At 40.1% G+C, this 23,915-nt stretch overlaps 1 protein-coding gene across 6 annotated transcripts in view; it reads right to left on the reverse strand.

Moving 5' to 3' along the window:
- The window catches only part of RAD51B (RAD51 paralog B), a 447,787-nt gene that overhangs the window by 93,312 nt on the left and 330,560 nt on the right, over positions 1–23,915 (reverse strand). The window contains exon 12 of one of the 6 annotated variants that reach the window (XM_069858281.1): positions 4,233–4,493. The exons of the other annotated variants lie outside the window; for them this stretch is intronic. Within the exon in view, the coding sequence (XP_069714382.1) occupies positions 4,459–4,493 (35 nt within the window). The 3' untranslated portion in view covers positions 4,233–4,458. Of the gene's footprint in view, positions 1–4,232; positions 4,494–23,915 lie in introns of those variants that run through there. 6 annotated transcript variants of the gene reach the window in all.

Here is a 23,915-nt window from a genome sequence, read left to right on the forward strand (position 1 = left end):
ATGTCTTCATATTGCAAAAGAAAAAACCCACTCTAACTAAAACTGCCATTAAAAAATGCCAATGAGCCTCTAGAAGTGTAATGGGTGAACTGGACCATACTGACAATACTCTCCTTTGACCCCATTCAATTTCTTCTTCAGAAAGGACTGTAACACATTATTAAAGCAAAGATAATAAAGATGCTCTGGGAGACAACTTTGAGGATGCAGAGTATGCCCTGGTCAGGTGATGTGGTGCCAGTTCTCCACTCATGCAGTCCCTCCGCTCCCAGTGTCACTGCACTGCCCCAAGCATGCTCTTCCACTGCCTGGGATTGCTTGCTCACCCATCTGTTCAAAAGTCAACAGTCAATTAACACTTACACTTTCCTCATTCTCCACAGACAGTAGGACTTCTGCTGGACTTCTTGGTTCTCCCCATATAGCAGGGTGTTACAGCTGAATTTCTCTACTTTCTACCTCATGATGGCATTTTTCTTGTACCTCTTACCCTGCTCCTGCTTTCCTTCTTTTCTTTCATTGTATCCAGTGGACAGCATTACCTTTCTGGGCTGTGCCCTTTGGCTGCAGAAGTAGTGAACCCTGTTCCCAAGAGGAAGACTCATGCCCTAAAAAGCAGGCCAAATAAGTTAGCACTTCTGTGAACTAAGTAGTCTCTTTTAAAAATATTTTTAAAAGAGAACTTATTCACAAAAGAATAAAAGATCAGAAAGGTTTGTAACTCCTAACAGAAACCATCTGCTTAAACATAAGGCTGGGAATATACCAGTACTTTGAATTCAGGCTCAGGAGAGCCAGAAGCAAGAATACCAGCCTGCAGGCTCTTGCTCAGACTTATCTTTCTGTTGATGAAACAGTTTCTGCAAAAGAAGTGCTAACACGCCAATAAAAAACCCAAAAAAATATTTCCAGAAAACCCAGAGCTGATCCTGTAGCTGTTCTTTATTAATCATTTTAAGTTAAAGTTATATATTAAAATATCCACCAATGGTTTTCTGAAATAAACCCAACCCACCAAAATCCAAACCTGTGAATTTTGACCGTTACGGGAATTTTTACTTCTCCTCTCTTGAAAATAACATGACCCATAGCCCATTTTTCAATCCAGGTTTCAATCCTTCCAGCTAGCTGTCAGGAAACTACAGAAGGTGCTTGAAAGAGGACAACAAATGGCTGGTTCTAATCTGAAGTAAAAAAAAAGAGTTAAGGAACAAGGCAGCTACTTGTGACAGAATGTTATTTTTTCTTCAGTCTCTGCCTGCATATTTTCACAACATGTGTACTGTGTTACCTTGCCACTTCCCTCTTTTCCTTGGGTAAACATCTCTGCTTTGGAATAAAAGAAGGCCCAGGGGTGCTACTTGTAAGGACTGCACTCGCCTTGATATGTTGTTTTTGAACTGAACACATACAATGGACACATTTCAAACTTGGACCTTTGCCATCATAGATGTTGCTTTTAGTTTAAGCTTCTCAGATGATGGGCGGGGAGGGCTGGAGGTAAAGAAGTGGCTGGGAGTGGGGTCATACACTCTATCCTATTTACCAGATGTGGGATCTTGTGGGAACCAAGAGTGATAGCCCACACAAAACCCTCTAAGCACACAATATAATGGAGAGAGAGGGAAATGCAAACTGACCCTTCTCCAAGCACTGAGTGTTTGCAAAATCAAACACAAACCACAGGGAGAACCAGATGACTAGGCCATACCTTTGCCATCAAGCTGCTTAGATTAAAATAAGGTAGCATGATTAATACATTATTTTTTAAATAAATAATTTGTTTACAAGTTATTTGTGAGGAAGGCTATGAGTTCAAAGGAGATTTTTTCCCCCATCTTCTCCCTGTAAACTGCATGCCCTGTGAAATGCACTCTGTTTCATGTATGCTATTTAACCTGCCATTTGCAACCCACCAGATGGATGGGACTAGATCAGACATCTGTTTTGCAGAAGAATTAGATACAAAATTGGGACCTAGGAAATTCTGGATTAAACTGGTTCAAATACTAACCCATGCTCAAATACTAACCTAGTTAAGGGTTAGTAAGGTATATCTGGGCCAGATATTTTTCAACATCATTATCATGCCTTATTCTCATACCATTAAACGGCAATGCAGCAACAGGTAGAGGAAGGAACCCCCAAAAGTTGCCATGTGTACTAATCAACTTGGAGCTGGGAAGAGCTGCCAGTGAAGCTGAGGTTTAGCACTCAAGCAAAATGAATTTGGGAACAAAACAAAGTATTGAGCGGCTTCTGAAAGGTGCTAGGGAGGTCAGAAAGAGTTGAGAATTTTCTGCTCCACACACCATTCAGTCCAGCTCTGCAAAGTATTTTTGAAAGCGTATTTTACACACAAGTGCCCACTTAAATTGATAATATGTCGAACAAGAGATCACCTGAAAAGTCATGCTTCAATACTTTGCACTTACCAACCAACTCTTCCAACCTGATCTTTCTGATTATCCTAACCCGTTCCTTTCTCCTTCTTCCAAAAATAATACAGATACTAAGGGCCTATCTGCCCTATCATTACATTGCAATTTATTTCCTGGAACGTCTCCTTTTTATTCCTTCACTAACCTTAGACATCTTTACCCTCCATACTTATTTACTTAACATGGGGCTATTCTGCCCTCAGTTCTACAACTCTGAGGAGTAACCACTTGCACAGAGCACAGATAAATTACAAGCCTTATGGCTGCACACTTGGGTACACGTCCCTTTCTCTTGGCAAATCCCACCCAAAGGACCATTTCTCCCTCAAAACCAGCAAGTAATTTGCCTGCATGTAATAGAAAAGATTGGGCAGATGATATTTAATCATCTATTTACATCTTATGGGTACGATTCTGTAACCAAAATATTGGATAGCCATGCCTTCGATAACCACTAAAGTTCCTTGAAAACTATGTTGGCACAATGTGATTCTCACGCTACACAATATACTCCCTTTCCCAACAGTGCACCTCATCCAGAGCACAAGCAGTGGCTGACAGTCAAGGGAGAAGGTGCTGTTAGAGAACTGCTATAAATGGGCATATACTAGAGCAAACACTAGCTTGTCTTATGTGTACAGAGATTGAACCAGTGCCTTGGGTAATACTGAGACAAGGGGAATTAAAATAATATTTATCATCTACTTTTTGCAGTGTAGAGAGATTTAGTGGACAAATTCTAAATCGAGTTTTTGAGTATAAAAACATATGTAAAAATAGAAAACTCTGTCACTATTTAGTTGTTTAAGAAATCAACATTTTTCTTGCTGCTCTCTCAGAAAAGATACAGTAATGAAAATAGTCTGCAGCTGGGAACCTACCAAGCTCTAGGGCATTTTGCAGCCCAGAACCATGGAAGTCCAAAATAGCTCCACAATGGACCATATTTTTCAGAAGCTGTGGATTTATTTATACACATAGACCTTTCTGTGAAAGCTCCAAGGGAAGTTAATAATACAATAAACTTAAAATTTCTATAGCTCCTTTATTAACCAAAAAAACGAACAACAGTATTTAAGTTGATGACAGGTTTTTATCCACTACTAAGATACAAACAGCTCTGGAATAAAACATAGCAGTACTCTGTAGGAGCCAAGCAGAATTATGCAGTGGCAAAAATCATATTAAGAAATCTAATAACACAACAGGAGGAGAATTTAGGTTCCACGTAAGGTATATGAATTTCAAATGCATTTTGGGATGGAAGGGCTTACAGTGTTTTCACCCATAGTATATATGCTCTGTGCTGTGACAAATGGCTCTTTTTCTTGTCTGAGAGCAGGAGAAGTCCTCTGTCCCACCAGGTACTCCTAGGAAAAGAAAAGTTACTATGGAAAGGCACAGAAAGCCGCCCAGAGCTTTGGCAATTCAATCAGCACTCGCAGCACAGTTGCCATCATCCTGCACGTGCTTATCAGGTGAAGTGACAGTAGGACTAAGGCTCCATTTCAGATGCTGCCCCCACTCATCCCAGAAGCTGTGTAGCAAACTCCACCAAGCTGACTCTCCAGTGGGAGACCTAACCCAAGGAATGATATGTAGGACGTAAACAGGCGTGACACCTGCCAAATCATAAAAACTTGTATCATGATACTAGCAATGGTGCATGTGCAAGAAAACAGAGCAACACCAAAGGCAGCTAAGAAATGATGCTGTCATGACCAGATCACTTCAGAGAAAATAATACAGGCGCTGCTGCTGCACTCCCCATGAAGGAAAAGGGGACTCATACACAACTCTTCACCAGCTCCATTCTCTCTTTTACATTGTCTTGGTTTTGACTTGAGTAACATCATCCTGTGAAGTAGCAGAACTCCAGAGTCATTCTATGAACTTTTGCAATCCACTGCTCTTCACCAAGGGGCCAAGATTTCAAGACATTAAAGGCAAAATAATTCCAAGGAGGTCTTCTACAAACATCTTAATGTGTCTGTACCGAGCAGTACTTTCACACCGTTCAATTCTCTCTCTCTCCTTTGACTGGATAAAGAGCTATGAGGGGAAAAAAAGTACCTATGAACACCAATGTGCAGGGAACCCTCATAAATTCACTTCCCGTCAGTTCAACAAATGAGCCCCCGCCAGAAAGCCAGGAAAGAGAGCCTTCTCACAACAGCCTGATTATCAAGTCAGTTCTTTCTTGGAATACTCTCACCTCACAGGGACAAGTATCATAATAATATGAAAGCATCATAATAGCTTGAGCACTGTAAATTACTTCTGTAACTTGGAACATGTGGGACACATTTCCGGCAGGTTAGTTCCCAGTGATGCTATTTGCATCTCTATATCAATTAAGAATTACCCCAAGCCTGAAAGATTCATGTGCTGCACAAATGCAATTTCAGAGCAGAAACACGATACTCCAGACATCAGATTTCAGGCAGTCACTGCATACATCATAATTTTAGCAAGCTGGCTTTAACACTGCCCTATTCTCTTCAGAAATATAACGCCTGTTATCTGTTACAGTCCTGCCTAGTATTTCCAAAATTTTCTAGAAATAAGCTGCTCATTGATTTCTTTCTTCGGGGATTGCTATAAGTCTATAGTACTTCAGTATAGATGGCATTTCTGTCCAATTCCAGCTTGGCCTTTCACAGTTCTCTGTCTTGGACCTTTTCAATTTTTTTCAGTTTTCAGATCTATCCACATTTTACAGCTATCCGTGTGTGAAGGCATCCTATATAATAATCTAAGGAGGCACCTCCTGCTCATGTTTTATTTCTTTTCAGTCTCCCTAGAGTTTCTGGGGCAGGATTTTTGCATGTCAGTACACAAAGCTAAACTCTCGTTTTTCCCTCTCCTAACCCTAAAGAAAAAAATCTGTCCTTAAAACCATGTTTCACTTCAGCTGTACCCTTAAATCCTAAACTCTGTGGAACTCAAACAAACTAGTGTAAATCAAACAGTGCTCTTACCACTTAGACCCACCCTGCAACCCTTTCCAATCAGGGAATCTAAAATTACCATATTTACAGCATCTGCAGCAGAGCCAAGTACAAAACAAGATGAATAGCTGTGACGCACAAGGCAGAGTGTGGAAGTATGCAGCTGGGCCTGCAAACAATATAGGCACTTGGCGCTGAAGTCCATCTAATGCTTTTCACAGACCAGAGTGACTAAAAGGGGAAGGGGGGGAAGGAGGAGAAGAGAAATTCCAGGAAGATGAGTGAAAACACAGCAGAAATCCCAGGCTGCTTCACTAATGGGTAATTGAAATGACTCACAAAAGGTCTAGTAGGGAATTCAATTAATTAGGGACTGTGACTGCAGAGGGGAGGAGGGAAAGGAAAGAATGTGGGCAATACAAGAAAATCAGTCCTCTCCATTCACTTAAAAAAGGGACTGGAAGAAAACGTCAGGGGAAGAAAAGCCAAGTATTTCAAGGCAGACCCTCTACCTCTTCTTATGCACAGAAAAAAGGCCACAGTTGAAGCAACTTGTCTTCATGGGAGGAGAAAAGGACAAATAAGCACATCCCTACTGCCTTCCCTCCTTCTAGACTTCTAATGCAAAGGAAGGAAAATAATAAGATTTGATATATTAACTACACAACAAGTATAACAAGTAACATGGTATAACTTGGTAACAAGTATGAGGACAAGACAGAGGAATGACGCAGGTTAGATTAGCAGAATGTTGCTAATAGCATCCTGCTCTTCATAACACTGCTGCTTATTCCATCTGACAATGAGGAGAAGGCAATAGGAAGCAGTAGGAAGATGAATAAATGAAAGAAAAAGCCATAGGGACAGATGAAGGAAAAAAATGTAATGCAAGAAAGGAAGAGCTGCAGGAATGGGGACATGCAGGCAGAGACAAGAACAGGCAGAAAAAGTGGAAAAAGATTGGATGGAGAGAAGGTGAAGGAAAATGTGGAAGAGCATAGATGAGAGAAATAAGAGGGGGAAAAGCTGAAAAAGAAGAAGAGCAGGTGTGGGAAGGGTCAGGGAAAGAATTAGAAGTTTCACAATCAGTCAGCAGTTATGACTTGCTGTGATGGGTACACGGGAGCAACACTGTTAATTCAGCAACCACCTATTGACAAATACAGACCAAGCCTCAGAGACTAAATTTACAGTGGTGCTAGTTTAGAAATCTCTAAAAATGTGCAACCTAAACTTGCAGGCCCACAATAGGTCATTCCTGATAGTGGAACATCAGGGAGAGATAAAGTGACTAGGGGCAAGTGCTTATTCGTGGGATGGGAAGTAGGATCTGTAACCTTTCAAGATAAAGTTATCGTAGCTCTTGTTAATTCTATCTTTTGTTAATTCTGACTTGGAGCTGTTACTACCAGGCTGGCTTTTCAATTGCTTTAAACAAAAGAAACTCACCTTATTTACCTTGGTGAATCATGAAGAGATCTAACAAAAGTACTTCTTAGGCCCTACTGGATTCAGCGCTGAATGCCCTCTGAAGGCTTAGATATGCTCTCACACGCTCAAGGATCAAGATACTATCACTGTGAAAGGTTGGCAAAGTTTGCAATATACTGCATGTTTGGGCAATTAGCTGAGTATTTCTGTTCCCAGGGCTGTCAACCTGACATCTCTGCAAGAAAACATATAAATCAAACCATTTTCCTCTGCTGGCAAACTGACCATTAATGTCAGCTCCACTGTCAAATGACTTTGAGAAGACGAAAGGAATTTTTGTAAGCTTTATATTTACTGCAATAGCGTGAAGATTATGACACTGCCCAAGAAAACATTTCTTAGGTAGTTGAGACATACTGGACCAAAAGGAAAAATACAGTATTTAGGTAACAAGAATTAGTATGATACAAATATCTTTTTACTAGTGTAAACACACTGGTGTTTAGACATAGGGATTGCACTACTGAAACTACATATAGGCTTTCACGATATTTTAAGATTCATGCAAAAATGAGTGTTCAGAAATCCCATCTGATTCTGAATTGAACTTTCAATGTGACATTAAGGAGTGCTATGCTGCTGCAAGAATCGTCTTTCAGAAGAGGTATACAGTTGAGAACCAAATTCCTATGGACTGGTTTAAGAAAATAGTCCCTAGAAATTTTGCACATGTTATTGATAGTGCTTTGCACAAATGTAAATATCTTCTAGTTTTAACCAGCTGGACTGGTAGTTTCTATGGAAAAGGACCACAGACCCTGAGTGTTCAGTGCCTAGGTGCCTACACAACAATGTGATTGTCATACAAGAATTACAATAGAGCTATAAAACGTCCCTTAATTCAGGCAGCCCCAATAGCAAATTCAAGCTGGGCAGCCAAAGCATCACTTTAGTGATGCTTCAGTACTTTATTTGGCTTCAAAGCTCCATTCTTTTCAAATTCTCTCTCTAACATATCTAATGAAAGAGACTGTGCAATGTGCTCAGAGGTCACCAGTTTCTAACCAAGAGTGCCTCCCTAACCAGAGTGCCTCCGAAATGTAACGGGGCATTGATTCCATTGCCAATATAATTTTGTCATTTTTACTGGTTCTCACCAAGTTATACTCGGGAGAACTGCAGGTTAGGTCAATACGTACCTCAAGGCTATGTGGATTCTGTTAAGCCAGGCTCACGCTTTTTGCCCAGACCCTCTTCTCCCCTACATATGAAACACTCAAAAGAAAATAAAAAAAAACTACAAAACTAAAATAATTAAAATAAAGTAATTTTATCTCTCTAATTAAGTACCATCCTGTATTTAGTAAGTTGATAACACCAAAGAATGATTTTTCTGTATTCAACAATGTCATCCCTCCTCTCTGGATCTATTCAAAGCCTCTTGTACATATTTAATCACTCCTAGCCAGGCCTGGCTAATGAAATGCAGGGCCCTGCCCTGCCCTGACCTTACTATTTCTATTTTGGCTCAGCACATCCTCTGCTAGTTGGTTAAAAAAAAAAAAAAAAGAAAGAAGAAAAAGTTTATTCTCTCTCGGACTTAAAGGTTCTGTTACTGGCAGGGGGTATGGTCAAGGACACTGCTGAAAACAGAATGAATGACTGTGAACACAGCTTTGCAAAACTACTGCAAGTCCAAAAAGGAGCACAGCAACTTCAGTGCAAAGCTTTTTTTCCCTTTTCTCTTTGGCTGGCAAAGACTGGTGGGCAGTGTTCATCTATGGAGAATGGCTATGGGCTAGATAATTCTGTAAGAAAAATGGACTGCTCAAATTATTTGCAGCGCTCTTTTATAAAGCACTGGTATTCATTCTCTGGTTTTGGGCACTTACTGCAATTAACTATGTTGTTCTTGGTTTTCCTCATCTGCCCTTCCTATTTGCTAATACAGCAATTTAAAAATGTATTTTCCCTTTCTGAGAGCTCGTAAAGAAGTGTGATCCCATTTGTGACCACTTAGGAAACACTGGATGTTGGGTTAGCCCCTTTGTCACATGATGTTGGTTGCAGGAATTCATCAACATGCCAATCAGCAGTCAGAAATGTTTCCAGCGTACAACAGGACAACATTTACATGGTGAATCATGCAGTCTTTTTAAGCTGAGTTTGTTTATGATTTTCTTGGCCATGAGTTTTGGTGTTCATTTTGGCTGAGTTGCTGCACGAACCAAAAACCACACCTGAAGTGAGCAAGGGCAAGGGCCATCTTTTTATTCTTCGTGTGTACACAGTGACTTAGATTGTGGAGCTCTAGATACTAATAGGGGTCTCACAGATACTATTGGAAAGCAACCAGTAACAGCGTAAGGATCTCTAGGTACTCAGACTACCAGAAAAATCAGGCCGAGTGGCTCAATTCACCATTATTCCTCCAATTCCTCCAATCTCTCAATGGAGGCACACCAGAGAAAATGGTGCTGAATAAGATGAAAATGCCTTTAGCTAGCTGCCCAAAACTAATGCCTTACATCCCATGGAGCACTGTAAACCATATTTCTAAGCCAGAATCAGTTTAACAGGTCCTTATTAGTTCTTCTGCATGCACTGGAACTCACATAAAAAGTGTTAGATTAGTATTTACAAGTCCAGACTTTTCTCAGCTCAACTAAAACAAACAGGTTCAACTTGCAACATTCTGTTGCAAGAAGCAATACATTCTGTTGCAAGAAGCAATAGGACATTAGACATAGCTTGAAGGAAGAAATGCTGAAATCTTGCTTGTAGTCACTGAAGTAAAACAATACAGTTGTGTCATTTTCCTCCTACTACTGTTTATCGGGTTCTTTTTTTGGTGTGGTTTTCTATGCAGAGAAATTGCTTTTGCAATTACATTTTGTATCCCTATGTATAACATTTTCAACCACTGATTGCTTTCAACCAAGTTTGACAAAGCACAGGGGTTCTCAAACATATGTGAGGTTACAGAAATTCAGTGAAAATAGATGACTGAGTAGAGGGGAGTGTTCTTGTAAATGTCCCTGGTTGGCTTACTAAGCTACCCATTATTAGAGTCCATGAAATCCACAAAGAGGACTTCTACATATGCCAGCTGCAGGAAAAACTTGTAGATTCGGTCAACCAACCACAAGGTACAGATCCATACCAAGCCACAAAATCTGTCCGTTTCATAGGAAAAATTCGGAACATAGAACTTGCATTGGGATTGTGCTACTGGTCTTTTCCAGCACTACACCACCTGCAGCTGAGGGTATGCGATCCTGAAACAATGTCCCACATGGTTTGACATTGGAGTCAAATGACTGAAACTGAATGGCTAGTAAAAAAAAAAAATGGTTCCATGCTGTCTTCTGTCTCTCTTTCATACAGCCTTGCTGCTTCCCATGCACTAGTGCTTATGTTTCTCTGCAAGAAGGTGGCTCAGGGAGCAAAAGCGTCAAAAGGCTAACCCAGAAGTAAAAAGTGAAAAGATTTCTTAGCTCCCTTAAACAACTCACTGCAGAGTTTGATGAACACCAGAACGGGTGCAGAAGTTGACCATGAGTTGGCCACTTGCTAGTGACCATGAATTGAGAGATCAGCACTACTACAACCTGAAACCTGGCTACGGTCTTAGTGGCCACAGTCAAATGTCTACACATGGTGATCCTCCCCTCAGCAGAATGACTCCTTGGGAATACACACCAGGCAGGCCACTTACACCACTTCCAAGTGAATAACAAACCTTCACTAAACGAGACAAAGGCAAAGGCAATATTCAGCCACTTTTCGCCCCATCTTCAAGCAGATGTCTGATCTACCTCAGGCCCCAACCATGCCGCAGTTGTAAAACACGGAGCCAAACACAGGCAAGCTGTTGTAGAATATGCACGCTCACACTAATTGTTTGCATCCTCGTTTTCTTTGTGTTAGTCTGCTGCAGGCATTTTTTTCAGTGATTTCACACTACAGACATTAAGACCACTAATTGCTAAATCTCCCCTGCTTGAACTGTTCCTGCTGTTTGGCAGAGCTGGAGAATGCTACCTTGGGGTGCTCCTTCCCTGAGAGCTCTGGCAGGACGTTGCAGTTAAGCCACATCCACACAGCTAAAACCACACAGTTTAAAAACAGCTATGAAATCCAACTGTGTCTGACCTGCCTCGGTGTTCGGCCAGCCTCTGTGGGGCCAGATTTGCTTGACCAAAGTAAAAATATGATTTAGCACAATTCGCTAGACTAGGCAAAAACATTTTTGAAAGGTTTTTTTCAACCTACTTGTAACAAACAAATTTGGGCCATCACCTATACATGCCAGAAAAAATGTTTATCTAGCTTAGCCAAAATTGAGCAAAATAGATTTATTGGCAGCATGGACAAAGCTTTAGGCTTGACTTTTTTTCAGGTCCTGTCCTAACTCCAGTTTTCCATGCTTCACCCTTTGGAGTTTCTCAAATGTCTCTATCTCTCAAGAGATCTCTAATGTCTCTATCTCTCAAGGCAACTATTAGAAAAAAAAATAAGGGATTTTTTCCTTACATTTGTCTTACTAATACAGATACACACATATATATAGGTTGATACACATATTTTAATATTATTGCCACTTCCTCAAAAAACTAGCACAGATAAGTTACATTTAAGGAAAAAAGGACTAAAGTGGGACTTCTGAGAAAGACAACTTCAGAAAGACAGGAAAACAGACAAATTCAATAGCTTAATAAGGAAAACTGAAGTCTATGATTTCCAGACATACTGGACTTACTTCTGACACCACAGACTTTATGCTTCCCATGCAATGGACCTCAAAATCCTATTTGTTTACCACTAACAGCACGAACCATTTGTAAGATGGCTCACACTCCGAAAAGTCAACAAGGAAAGTTTCACCATTCCAGCTAGAACTTTCTGAAATTTTATTTGGATTTTCTAAATTCAAAGTCAGGTTGAGTCACGCACTGTTCACAGCAAGCACCGTAGAGTTTGTATGCATTCCCAAGGCTAATCAGACTAACTTACGTAAAGGCTTGAGTACTATTTATTTTCTGCTGGATATATTTCCTAAAAGTTGCCTCACTATCTCCATAGATTTTAAATCGTAGTGGTAACCACTTGTCTTGGGGATGACAAGAAGCAGTTCTGCACAAGCAGTTGTTCAAAAGAGATTCCCCAGTGAATTCTTCTAAAAGTTTGCATCTGCATGTTTTAGTAAGCCATTGCCCCAGACTCACTTTTTGGAATATACGAGCACTTGAAATTAGTTCATGACAAATTTGTCAAAGGCTCATTTTATCACTTTTTAATTGAAAGCAGGTTGCTAAAATAAATGTTGATAATGCAAAAACATTTGGGAGGAATATGACAAGTCATTCAAACAACACTGAGTGGTCAAATGATGCTTAAAAGCTCAATACATAATCCTGCCCAGAAGAGAAATTCTGCTTAGGAAATCACTATGCATACTTCACAGTCACATCAGGATTGGCTGCCAAATACAAAATATGTGCATATAACATGCAAGTAACTGATCAGTGGCTATTGTTAATCATCATAGGCTTAGAAAATACCATGAAAAGCTAAATCACATCTAAAATATGTTAACTCTTGTGGTCAGCTTATCAACAGTTGAAGAAAATGCTTTTGTTTTGCATTTCAGGAGTCCCATTGGAAACACTGATGGCATCTTGAGCAACTGCATCACTATCACTCTGGTGTGTTTCCGCAGTGGGTCTTGGTAGGTTCAGTCAAGAAATGGGAAGGCCTTTCTTGCTGTGTATGTTACTGTGAGACCTAAGCCCTTGCTGGGTCAGAAATCATATGGTATCTTAAGGGCTTAAGATTAATTTTGGAGATTTAAACTCCTGGTTTGACCATAGGCCATGAATGAAAATGGGCTACAGAAAAGATGAGGTTGATGAATCTGGATCATGGACTAACAGCAGTTCTTAATCAAGAAAAAAAGAGTGACTTAATTTAAGTGATAGATGTGCTTTTAGCATCTGTTAAGTAGATCACACCATTACCTTGTTTTGGGAATCCAATGAGAAATTACTTTATTATGAATTTTATTTTAGAGGAGAGTCTTTGCAGGGGTCCATGTAATTCCAATCATGTCAGCATTTTCTACATTAGAAGGCTGGGAATAATCTGCTCCATTAAAGAATGGAAAAAAATCCATTCTCTTCAGGCTGTTTAGCAGAGTCCCTTTTTCTTCTTTCTGAAATAGCTCAGATTTAAATAGAAACCAACTGTTAGGTGAGAACTGTGTTGTTCATTACCAATTCCTGAAAACTCCAACAAATTTTCATTTTTTTATAGCCAATACCAACAATTTTTTCAACTGCGAAAAAAGAAAAGGTTGTAAAAGCAAAAGTAATATCCAAGCCAGTCCCCAGCCTTCAGAGGACTCTACACAACATGCAGATGACATCCAATACTCAGGTAATATATTTCACTAGATGACAGATGAAGAGAAATATCATACAGTATGTAGGGATGTAATATTAACATTAAATACATTCCAACTCCCTTATTTAACCTAACGAGTCATTTAACAGTAGATTTACCAGGCCAAGTCTTTGAATCAGTTTCATGCCACAGGAGTAAAAGATGTCTAATACTTAAATAATCATCCTTTTGACAAAGGTGAACTTAATCAGTAATAAAGATTATTTCCAATCATTGATATTCAAAAGGTCTCTTCTGTTTCTTTCCAGACAACTATACAAAACATCACAGTACATAAAATAGCTTGGTCTAATCCACTGCCACTTGTTTTCCTCTTTGCCTTTTATTTCTTAAGCTTTATGAAGTACTTTTGTAACTGGTTTGGGCTGAGAGAAGGCATGCTCTTGCTTTGATATGGAAACTGTAAGCACTTTCAACCATCCACTGCCAGAACACACAGCCGCACACAAGATGGCACATTCTTCTAATCACAAAAGTTAAAAAAAAAACTAAGCAAGAAACAACAGCTGCAATATTAATAGCAAATATATTCTGGCTCATGTCTGGTTACACTCAGGTGAACGCTGATAAGTCATGTGTGAGGTTCTCATACACAGCTCTGCCACTGCAACACCGATCCTAACATGCCTCAGCCTCTTTGTAACACTGTTGTAGAGCTCAGTCCTTAGCAGCTTCCTACTGATCCACTACCCTCTGGTATTAATAACATACATAACTTATTATAGTTGGCTATAGTTGGTAGTTGCTTTTTACAGAAAAATAAATATACGCACCTTCATCTCCCCCCAGAATCTGAGATTTCAGTAAAGATAGGCAAGTATGCCAAATTCTGCAGCAATGCGTCCTCCAGGTAACTTTCAGCCATCTTTCCTGAATATTTGCAAAATATATGATGAAAAAAATCTATCCTAGTTACGCTGCTTTGTGTGTCCTTCTAAATGTTGCACAAATGGTTCAGCAATACATATAAAAAAATCAAATTAAAGTATCACATTAAACAAAACTGCCTGTATTGTGTGGCTGTGTCCCAAATTGAAGTAGTAAGTTCTAAAAGAACCGTCTTGGCCATCTTAAGAGGTATGTAACCTGCCCGAATTTTTCCTGATCTGTATGCATTTACAGCATGGGGAAATTGCTATGGCAGCAATCTTAGCACCATTTTCGAAGAGCAGAGCAGGCAAATCACAGAATCTTCACAGTAAAGTAGCTCTACATAACATGCTACGCTCAGGCACTGCTTATGGAAAGTCACTCAGTACCCTGGAGAAGCAACTGTCTGACCTACCCATAGCACTTGCCTCCAAGTGAACAGTTTTCCAAGGACGAAACTAAACACTGGAGACTAGCATGCCATGTAATTCACAGCAGAGCTTCACAGCACACTCAGTTACAGTATGTTCAGCACAACAATACAGCAAGAACAAAACACTGAAGAACACTGAATGAATGGCATGGTCTCTTTGGACTAAAGGTCTGTACGAGGTAATATGCAAAATCAGAGCTTAACATAAGAAGGAATGAGAAAGCACTGCCAGACTTTAAAGAAATGCTAACTTTCCTAGCTACAAAACCATTACTTTGCAGCTTGATTTAACAGCACAGAAAGATGCCTAAAAATTTCTTTATAGATTGCAAGAATTTTATAGGTTCTTTATAAAAGATAAGTATTTTTTAAACATATCACGCTCTTATCTAATGTGCAGTCCTATGAATGTCTAATCAGTTTTACTTTCTTACTCTTCTCACTTAGAAATTCTGGTCTCCTGGACAACCACATAGGAGCAGAAGAAATGTCCAGTAGTTCAGGACATATTTGCAATTACTAAACCTGGTTTAAATGACCTTATGAGAGCAGGCATTATGATGTGTAATAATCAGGTACAGGGAAAAGCTTTGGCCTAAATGATCAATATTCTTTCAAAAAGAACAATGAAGATTGCTGCCTCAAAATGCCATCACTTTACAGACCTGTTTTAACCTTCCCCTCCACAGCATGGAATGGAATATCTGAGGTAAAGTAACATGGCACAGTGGAGCTGGGCACCGAGATCTCATTCTTAGGTTGCTGTAAATAGGCTGCATCATGGCCTGTAACTCAGTTTCTGGACTCATAACTTACAAGACAATATGCTCAAAAAGCAAGCAACAGGCAGCAGTGGGAATGCTATGCTATGCAGCTCCTGATTGGTAAGTCAGATTGAATTATATAGATGGAATTGCAAACACGCCAGGGTCCCCCTAACCCAGCGTGCACTCTTCTTGCAGTACCACACTAACGTCTTTAAAGAAAGCAGCTGCCTTTCCACTTGCCACTGTGGGCCAAAATAAGCTGTCTGTCCCAATGTGAGTGACCAGACTGAAGCACTTTGCCTCTGCTCCGGGCCCCTGTAACAAGAGCAAGTTACAGGGGGATGGGGCACCATGCGGGATGTTGCACTCAAAATGTGTGTCCACTTCTTCTGGCACAGAGAGCACCACTGTTCCTTTTTAAAAATCCCTTGCTCTTAGCAAGATTTGTTTTTCTAACTGGTTCCCAGAAACCTCTCGGGGGTTCCAAGCCCAGAAAAGTAATTACTGCACTACTTTGGCCACAGACACAATATCAACCTTGTTAGACTCGGCCTGCGGAGACAGCCAAACACCTGCTGCTGCAGCATTTATTTGATAAGCCTCATGATTTGCTAACATAAACCTGATCCTGCTGACCTGCAGGAGGATGAAAAGGAGCCGTGAAGGGAGGGGGGAGAAAGGGTGGAGCAGGTAGGCGATCTCACAGCCCTCCAGCCCAGCGAGGTCCCATTTCTCTTTGCTTTCTTGTTCCCTGGTGAGAGCTTCAGAGAATTGGTTTTCCCCCTGCAGTCATGCAGGCAGATGTGGAAGGGGCTAGGATTCCCATGCCTTATGACGGATTAACTGACAAGTGCAGGATCAATACAGGAATTGTTCTAGCTCTGGCTGCATCTGTAGCCTTCCAAAGCAGACAGAATAGCTGCACACACTCTCGTTGCATGGTGGTGTGTGCACTGAAAGGCTGGCTTAATACCAAAGTCCATTAGTTAACAGCAGGGGGGGAAGGAAGGGCTGCAAATCAGTCAAATCAACAGATGAAAGGTTGGGGAGAAAAGCAGATGTAGAAAAAGAAACTTGATTTTTATTCCTCCAATGATGCAGTTTTCCTGTCTAATTAAAAAAAGAATGAAAGTGGGGGTAGGGGGAGATAAACAAATTTTTGTCCCTAACAGGACCATCTCTTCCAGTGGATACTGCGAATTAATATTTGAGGAAAAAGCAGAAGTGCCAAAGGACTTAGCAGGAAGGAGAAAACAATCTTCACAGCTATGGTACTTGATAGCGGGAGAGAAACTTATACTTTTGATAGGCAAGCCTGCCTCCTTCTCAGCCTCACCTTTTTCTAGACAGAGGAAATCAAAAGTGGACAACCTAGAAAACCAGGAAAGGACCTTTCCATCTATCTACTAGTTGTCACCTCCATGGAAAGGGTTTGACCTCTGTACAGTATGTTTTCTAGTGCATCTCAATCTCTCTGTATGTTGATAGTGCATCTTAGAACACAGCGTGATTCACTCACCTGGGAGACGGTGAGAAGCAGATTAATCACTTTGGATGACATCAGAGCCAGACCAAACTTATAAACAAAACTTAGAAAAATCTAAGAACTAAACACCTGAACATGCATGAAATTGCCTAAATGAGCCTCTTCTATCTTATTTCACCTTCTGCTGCTGTCTTAGAGATTCAGGAATTTTATTTCCTGATGGAGAAAAACCTGCAAAAATTCAAATATTATACCACAAGACATTTTCTGGATAGATCCAACCAAAATCAAAGCAGAAACCTCAAAAGAAAACTTCTGTTGTGGAACCTTGAGCCCATTTTCGCAGGTATGTGAAATTCAGATAACAAATGCTAAACATCTGAAGTTTTGGACTAGTACCAACATTCTACTTTTGTATTCACCCTTCACTGTATAGAACTCACAGCATCAAAGAGAAATGCTAAGTACACTCAGAAAACCAGCATGACTGGATTCTCAGAGCTCTACTAATCCAGCCAACTGTTCTTCAATTTCTGCCTTTACTGACTAAGTAAGTCAGTAAGAGACAGGTTTTTTATAACTAGCAATTAAGGAAGGGAAACAAATAACCTGATACTATTAAGACAATGCTGTGGAAAACACTGCAAACACTGCAAGCAAGAAGACAGAGAGTGTAAGTGAATTTGACTGACATCGGGAAGCTTACAGAATCATAGAATCATAGAATGGTTTTGGTTGGAAAAGACCTTTAAGATCAAGGTCCATCCAACCATCGATCCAGCCCTGCTAAGTCCGTCACTAGACCATGTCCCAAAGTACGACATCCACTCATCTTTTAACAACTCCAGGGATAGTGACTCAGCCACCTCCCTGGGCAGCCTGTTCCAATGCCTGGTAAGACTTTCAGTAAAGAAATTCTTCCTAAGATCCACCTAAATCTCCCCTGGGGCATCTTGAGGCCATTTTCCCCTGTCCTGTTCACTAGCTACTAGGGAGAAGAGACCAACTCTCACCTCTCTGCAACCTCCTTTCAGGTAGTTGTAGAGAGCGATAAAGTCTCCCCTCAGCCTCTTTTTTTTTCCAGACTAAACAACACCAGCTCCCTCAGCAGTTCCTCATAAGGCTCATGCTCTTCACCAGCTTTGTTGCCCTTCTCTGAACATCCTGCAGCATCTTGATGTCCTTCTTGCAGCAAGGTGCCCAAAACTGAACATAGTATTTGAGGTGTTGCCTCACAATCACCAAGTCCACAAGTACAGGGTCACTAGATGCACTAGATCGCTTCCGTAGTCCTATTTCATATTGCTTGGAAGCCTATTCCAGGACCAGAAAAACAAAAGATTCATGAAGTCAGTGCTGTTCAGCATGAAAATCTTGAAAGCAATGCACAGTATATCCAACTCCTAGAAAATGCACCAGGCTAAGCCATCTTAGTTTCCTTGAAAATCACTGATGACTTAAGTAAAAAACTTCATTTTTCCTCTACCATTTTGCTTCAGGCTTTATGTCAATATTCACCATCAGGCTAAAAGCAAACCAAAATAACTCCAAATGTATTGTCTACCTACCAGGCACTGGTGATAAGGAAGAACTCATGTCCTATTCCCCACCTGCTAGAAAGACCAGCAGCAAAACTGCCAGGCTAAGGACACTTCTACTGCTCAGAGCCTTCTAAATAATAAACCCATCTCATTTCAGAAAGTATTAAGAAGCATCAGAGGTAAAGTATTGCAATGACTATAAAGATCCTCCTAGTGGTATTTCTGAAATATATTACAGGATGATCTATATTATTCTACCTTTTGTTTTTAAACCTACTTTCAGACTGTGAGTAAATGTACATTTTGTACAGCAGCTTCTAGCTGTACTACCCTCAGAGCATGGTACATGCAGAAGTTCCCTGAAGGCTGTATGTATCACAGGAATATGCTGGTAGACTACTACACTTTTAGTTTTAAAGAAAGTTGATCAAGTTTCGGAGAAGCCAGGGTGAACTACTGCTGGTTACCATCTGAGAAGTGGCATCCAAGGAGCTTGACCTGACAGATCAGCAGAGCACCCGGAGATCACACTAAGTCTGGAGGACAGCAAGGCAAATGAGAAACAATGACAGACTTACAGCTCACTCAGAGCATCCTCAAGAGAGCAGCCACATGCTGACAACAAACACTGCAGCCAAAAGGAACCAAAATTGTACAACAGCTTCTTAAAATAAATCCTCCCAACAGGCCCTGCTTCCTGTTCTGTTAACAGCCACCAGACCAGAGGAGTGGAACTTACTCTGAGTCACGTAAATGCATGTGTGCTCAAGAGCACTAAGCTCTGGGTTCCTAGGCACGTGTGGCTGCACACGATCTGGTGTGGCCAGCTAAAGGACCACCACAAGAAGAACATGAAAGCAGGATGTCTCTATTTTCTTTCTCTCTGCAGAGAACTTTATGTAGTTGAAAATGGAAAAATTGTGAGCTTTCTTCTCTCTACAGGTAAAATGTGAGCAAGTGTTGCAGGCCCTTAGCGCCCAGGCTGGTACAGGTACTCAGAGGTAACACAGCACCCTGGGAATCTTCAGGATCAAGACCTTACTACTACACCATTTTGTATGACAGGGAAGGATCAAACTGGACAGGGTCCAAGTAGAATATCAAGATAAAACTTTTTTCATGGTAAAACTTTTCTTCCCTTTCCAAAAGCATATTTCTAGTTTTATGGTTGCGAAGGCAACTTTCACATTGTGAACTGAGAGTAAGTAATATAGTAAGTTGACCAGGTCTGCAAACACACTGAAATGAGTTTCTTGAAAATAACTTCCACATCATAGCTTGATGCCTTGAAATGACTGTCTGAACCCCAGCCTTCTCCCCATTTTTTTTTTTAATATATCTGGTTTCTTCAGGTTTGAATCAATGGAAGAAAAAGACTGTGACTTTTTGTTATGTCTTGGGTTACCTATTGAAATTGGTAAATTTAGAACTACATTTCCTTTCAAGTTAAATAAGGCTACAGTTAAATACCTATTTGTTTAGTAATTGCTGAAACCAAAAGACTGAAAAAAACACAGATTGTGCAGGGTCTGGACCTCACAAGACAAAGGGAATCACAGGAACCCATTCCCCAAATGTGAAGGTCACTACAAGGAGTAATGCAGCTATGCTACTAAAAGTTGTGAGGGTGACTATGGTATCTTTGTTGACATAAGAAGCAGATCCTAACATGTAAGGCTTACTGTAAGCCAATATTAAGTATGTAACTTTACTATATCAAACTCCTGTAATTATTTGGTAAATCTTTGGTATTTTGTTAACTGTCGCTCAAAGCATATGGAATTGTAAAAGCATAAACCTGTCTATTTCTTAGAGGGGGTAAAGAACATCAAGAATAGGATTCTTCTTATAGAAAGCCTTCCAAAGCCATCCAAAATGAGTTTCCTCTCTTAGCATAGTGATGAGTTACTTTGAGACTTAAAATTAATCTTGGAAACCCATTAAGCAGGTGAAAAGGACTTCAATTTCATCCTTTAATCACACCTTATCCTTGACCAAGTCCTTCATGACTAATCAGTTCCAGTTATTTCTGAACAAAGTTTTAACCACCCCTGTTTTAACAACATATGCTGGGAAGAGGGGAGGAAGTGATCTGCCTGAGAATTAGACAAGTAAATAGACTTACTGACAGAATAAAAGCAAAATAACAAAACAAAGTAACTGAAAAAGACAGTAGAACAATTAGCTTATAGTATAATTTGAGGAAGGCCTAGAAGAAAGTGGGACACCTAATAAAATCCAAAAGCCTTTGAGTCACTTTATTTCAGTTGTATCGTGTCCTAAATTTTGGCAAGAAGAAATATGGGAAGGAAAAGCCAAGAAGATTTCCAGTTCTTCTCCTTCATATTCAAATAGTCATTCTCCCAACACTAGTATATCAAATCAAACTTGGTTTATCCTTAAAAATACAGTCTAATTCCCAAAAGTTCTGCAGCATCTCTGGCCTGTTTTCAGGTCACTGTGGCACACAGAAGGTGGCCTGGGTGCTGAGGGCACAGCATGTGTTCAGGAGAATGGAGGACTACCTGAGAATCCCATGGAAAAAAAAAACCTGTCATGTTCAACCTAGTCTCCAGATTACCCGTTAAAAGTGTCAGAAATTATTTAAGTCAAAGAAAGTATAAAGGAAATGTGTGCATTTACACTTTTGCCTAAATTGACTCAGAAAGTGAGAAAGTCATGAGTATGCAAAATTCACTTTGGAAAACTATGCCCAGATAAGGATATACAAGGCTTTCTGGATAATATGCAATACCTGGATTATCTTTGTGTGTATGCATATATGGCCTTTAACACTGTAGAAATGTTGCATCCCACATACAATGCTGAATGTTTCAGTATGTCTGTAAATTAGAAAAGAAGATGGAAAACAGGACACAGAAATTCCTTGGTCCCCTATTACACAAAACTGGCAAGAATTAGCAGCTGGAGCCACATAGCTTCAGATCTCAATCTTAAAACTGTATTTCCTTTGATATTACTCATTCCTAGGGCACATTTAAAAGAGTAGTGAACAACTGATGCGGATTGTTGTGGCTTATTAACCAGTCAGCAACAGATATGAGCCCTACATATACTCATTTACTGTAACAAATACTTGCACATGGGATGGACGCAATAGGAAACCATACACCCACAGATACTGGCTCATTCAGCCTTTCCTTTCAAGGCCCGGTTCGACTTCCTCCTCCATCTTAGTCCCTCCATTAATCCCCCATTTGCCTTTTAGTTTTGCTTAGGTTACAAGTTATCATTGCTAAATACATGAAAACTGTAACCAAAGACAGTCTGTGCCTAACATAATCACTCAAATAATTTCCAGCAAATGATTTACTGTTTGTTTTACTTCCCTACCCACTGTCTGGCTTTTTTAGGGCAAAGACACTATTTCTTGCATCTTGCTAGAGGACTACACACACCAATGGGCCTAAGAATGGAATAAAAAAGATTTAACGACAAAGGGATGAATAGAAAATTCGAGTATTTTCCCTTCAACTGAAACCAGTATGTTGCTGCTTTGGTGACAAAGGCTTCTATGCCCAGAAGAAGCTAAGAACTGCCTTCTCAGACTGCCATGCCAGTAGAAGTACTTTTGGCTCAACATGCTCTTGTGTCTGCTGACCTGATTCTTCAATGAGACAATTCACTGTCTGTTTCTGGGGAGAGAATGAATGGAGGAGTTAGATCAGTTATCCAAGAGTCATCAGGATACAGTCTGACAGCTTATGAAAGGATGCTAATATGTAATTGAAATACCCTGTACCAAAATACACTCAACCTCAGCTGATTACACACAGGTCTGAGCTATCTCAGACCTCCAGAACAGGAATTGAGTTGTTTATCAGTGAAAGCCAAACTTCTAAAAAGCTGGCTGCCCACTACAGAGCCTTTGTGTTGGGTAAATTAGCTTCAGAAAGAAAATCAAAATTAATTAAAACCACATGGAGATCCTGTCCCTTTACCCCCCTTTCCACTTTCCTTTTGCTATATGAATCCCCTCACTAGGAGACAGAGGCCAGTTCAGTCTAATTTAGTCCACTGTTTTTGTTTCCTAAAGTCTCAGTCTTGGGCTATGTCCATTAATAAGCTGCAGCTGATTTTAATCTAGATGAACTCAAGACTTCTCTCTTCTTTAGTTTTAAAAAGATTACAAATTGTGTGTTATACAAATAGAGGGAAAACGGAAAAAGAGAACCAGAATGAGTAAAAAAATCTGCTCTCCATTAGCTGACCTGCTCAACAAGCCTATGATTCAAATAAAGTCGAGAAATGAGACTTATGGGGGGAAAAACATAAACTAAAAGCTCTAGTGATTACTGCACCCAGACACACTGGAAAGAGGAAATGCAGTGATGTCTGATAGCTACCACCACCATTGTAACAACTCAGAAAAGATATTAATGAGATTCCAGAAGTGGCAAACCAGATGCCACAAGACTGCCCTGGTAGTTTTTAGCACTCCGTCCCAGTTAAAATCACTTTGATTAGCAACTATGATGTCTTTGTACCTCGTATCTCCCTGGTAGCTAAGGTAGAATAAACTAGTCTTAGACTGGCTCTTTGTAGATATCTGTAAGTATAAAATGCAATGATACCCACATGGACTGATTCAAATAGGACTTTTAAAAACGGGTGCTGAACCTAGAGAGAGTTGTATCAGATGAGTGCTGAAGTGTAATACCTTGTGAGTATAAAGGAGATAAAGAAGGTGTATGGGTATGTTGTCGTCTAAATAGCGTTGGGCTCCTCAGGGCAAGGGAATGAAAAAACAAAGTCTAGGCCAATATAATGCACAATTATTTCTCCTTTTGTCCAGAAAAATCTACTCTAGATGAGCTCTGACAAGTATGGGAAAGAAAAGGTAAACTAGTCTGCTGTAAAAGGTAAATGGGAGAATTATTTTTGCTTTGATACAACAGCTCAGGCTTTAACACAACAGTCTTCTCACCATATTAATCTCATAGGCAGCTCGTACAGAACTGCTGTATTTAAAAATGGCCTCTGCTGTCAGGCAGCAAAGCCAAACATGAAGGGACTATGAACAGCAAGTGAGTAAAGCAGAACTACTCACAGCACCCTGCAGTCACAAGACAAGATGGCAGCTATTTGGAAGGAAAGCTTTTTATACAGTTATCTGTAACAGATTTTTATTCTTTAACTCTAGCTGAAAAATATAGGTAAAAAGCTGCTTTAAATCCACAAGAAAAAAAAGTTTTTAATAACCTATGAGCAAGACTTTAGTGAGCTGTTCTTGCAAACAATAGACCCCAAGAAGCTGGAGTCTTTATATGGTTATGATAACTCAAAAATCTCAAAATAGCATTTGATTCCTCGAAGAATCTGCTTCAGAAGTCCAGATTTTTTTTCTCTGTTTGCTAATGCTGTCAGCTTGGGAACTGCACACATTCATTTCACACAAACTGAGTATACACCTGTGTGAAGTAAAAAGTACAGCTTTGCCATAAGAAGGAAATAAAACAGACGTAGTAGAAGTGCTAGTAAACAGTAATAAACAGTAGATATACCAAGA

This window comes from Phaenicophaeus curvirostris, chromosome 5, assembly GCF_032191515.1.
Source record: "Phaenicophaeus curvirostris isolate KB17595 chromosome 5, BPBGC_Pcur_1.0, whole genome shotgun sequence".
NCBI classification, from domain to species: Eukaryota; Metazoa; Chordata; class Aves; order Cuculiformes; family Cuculidae; genus Phaenicophaeus; species Phaenicophaeus curvirostris.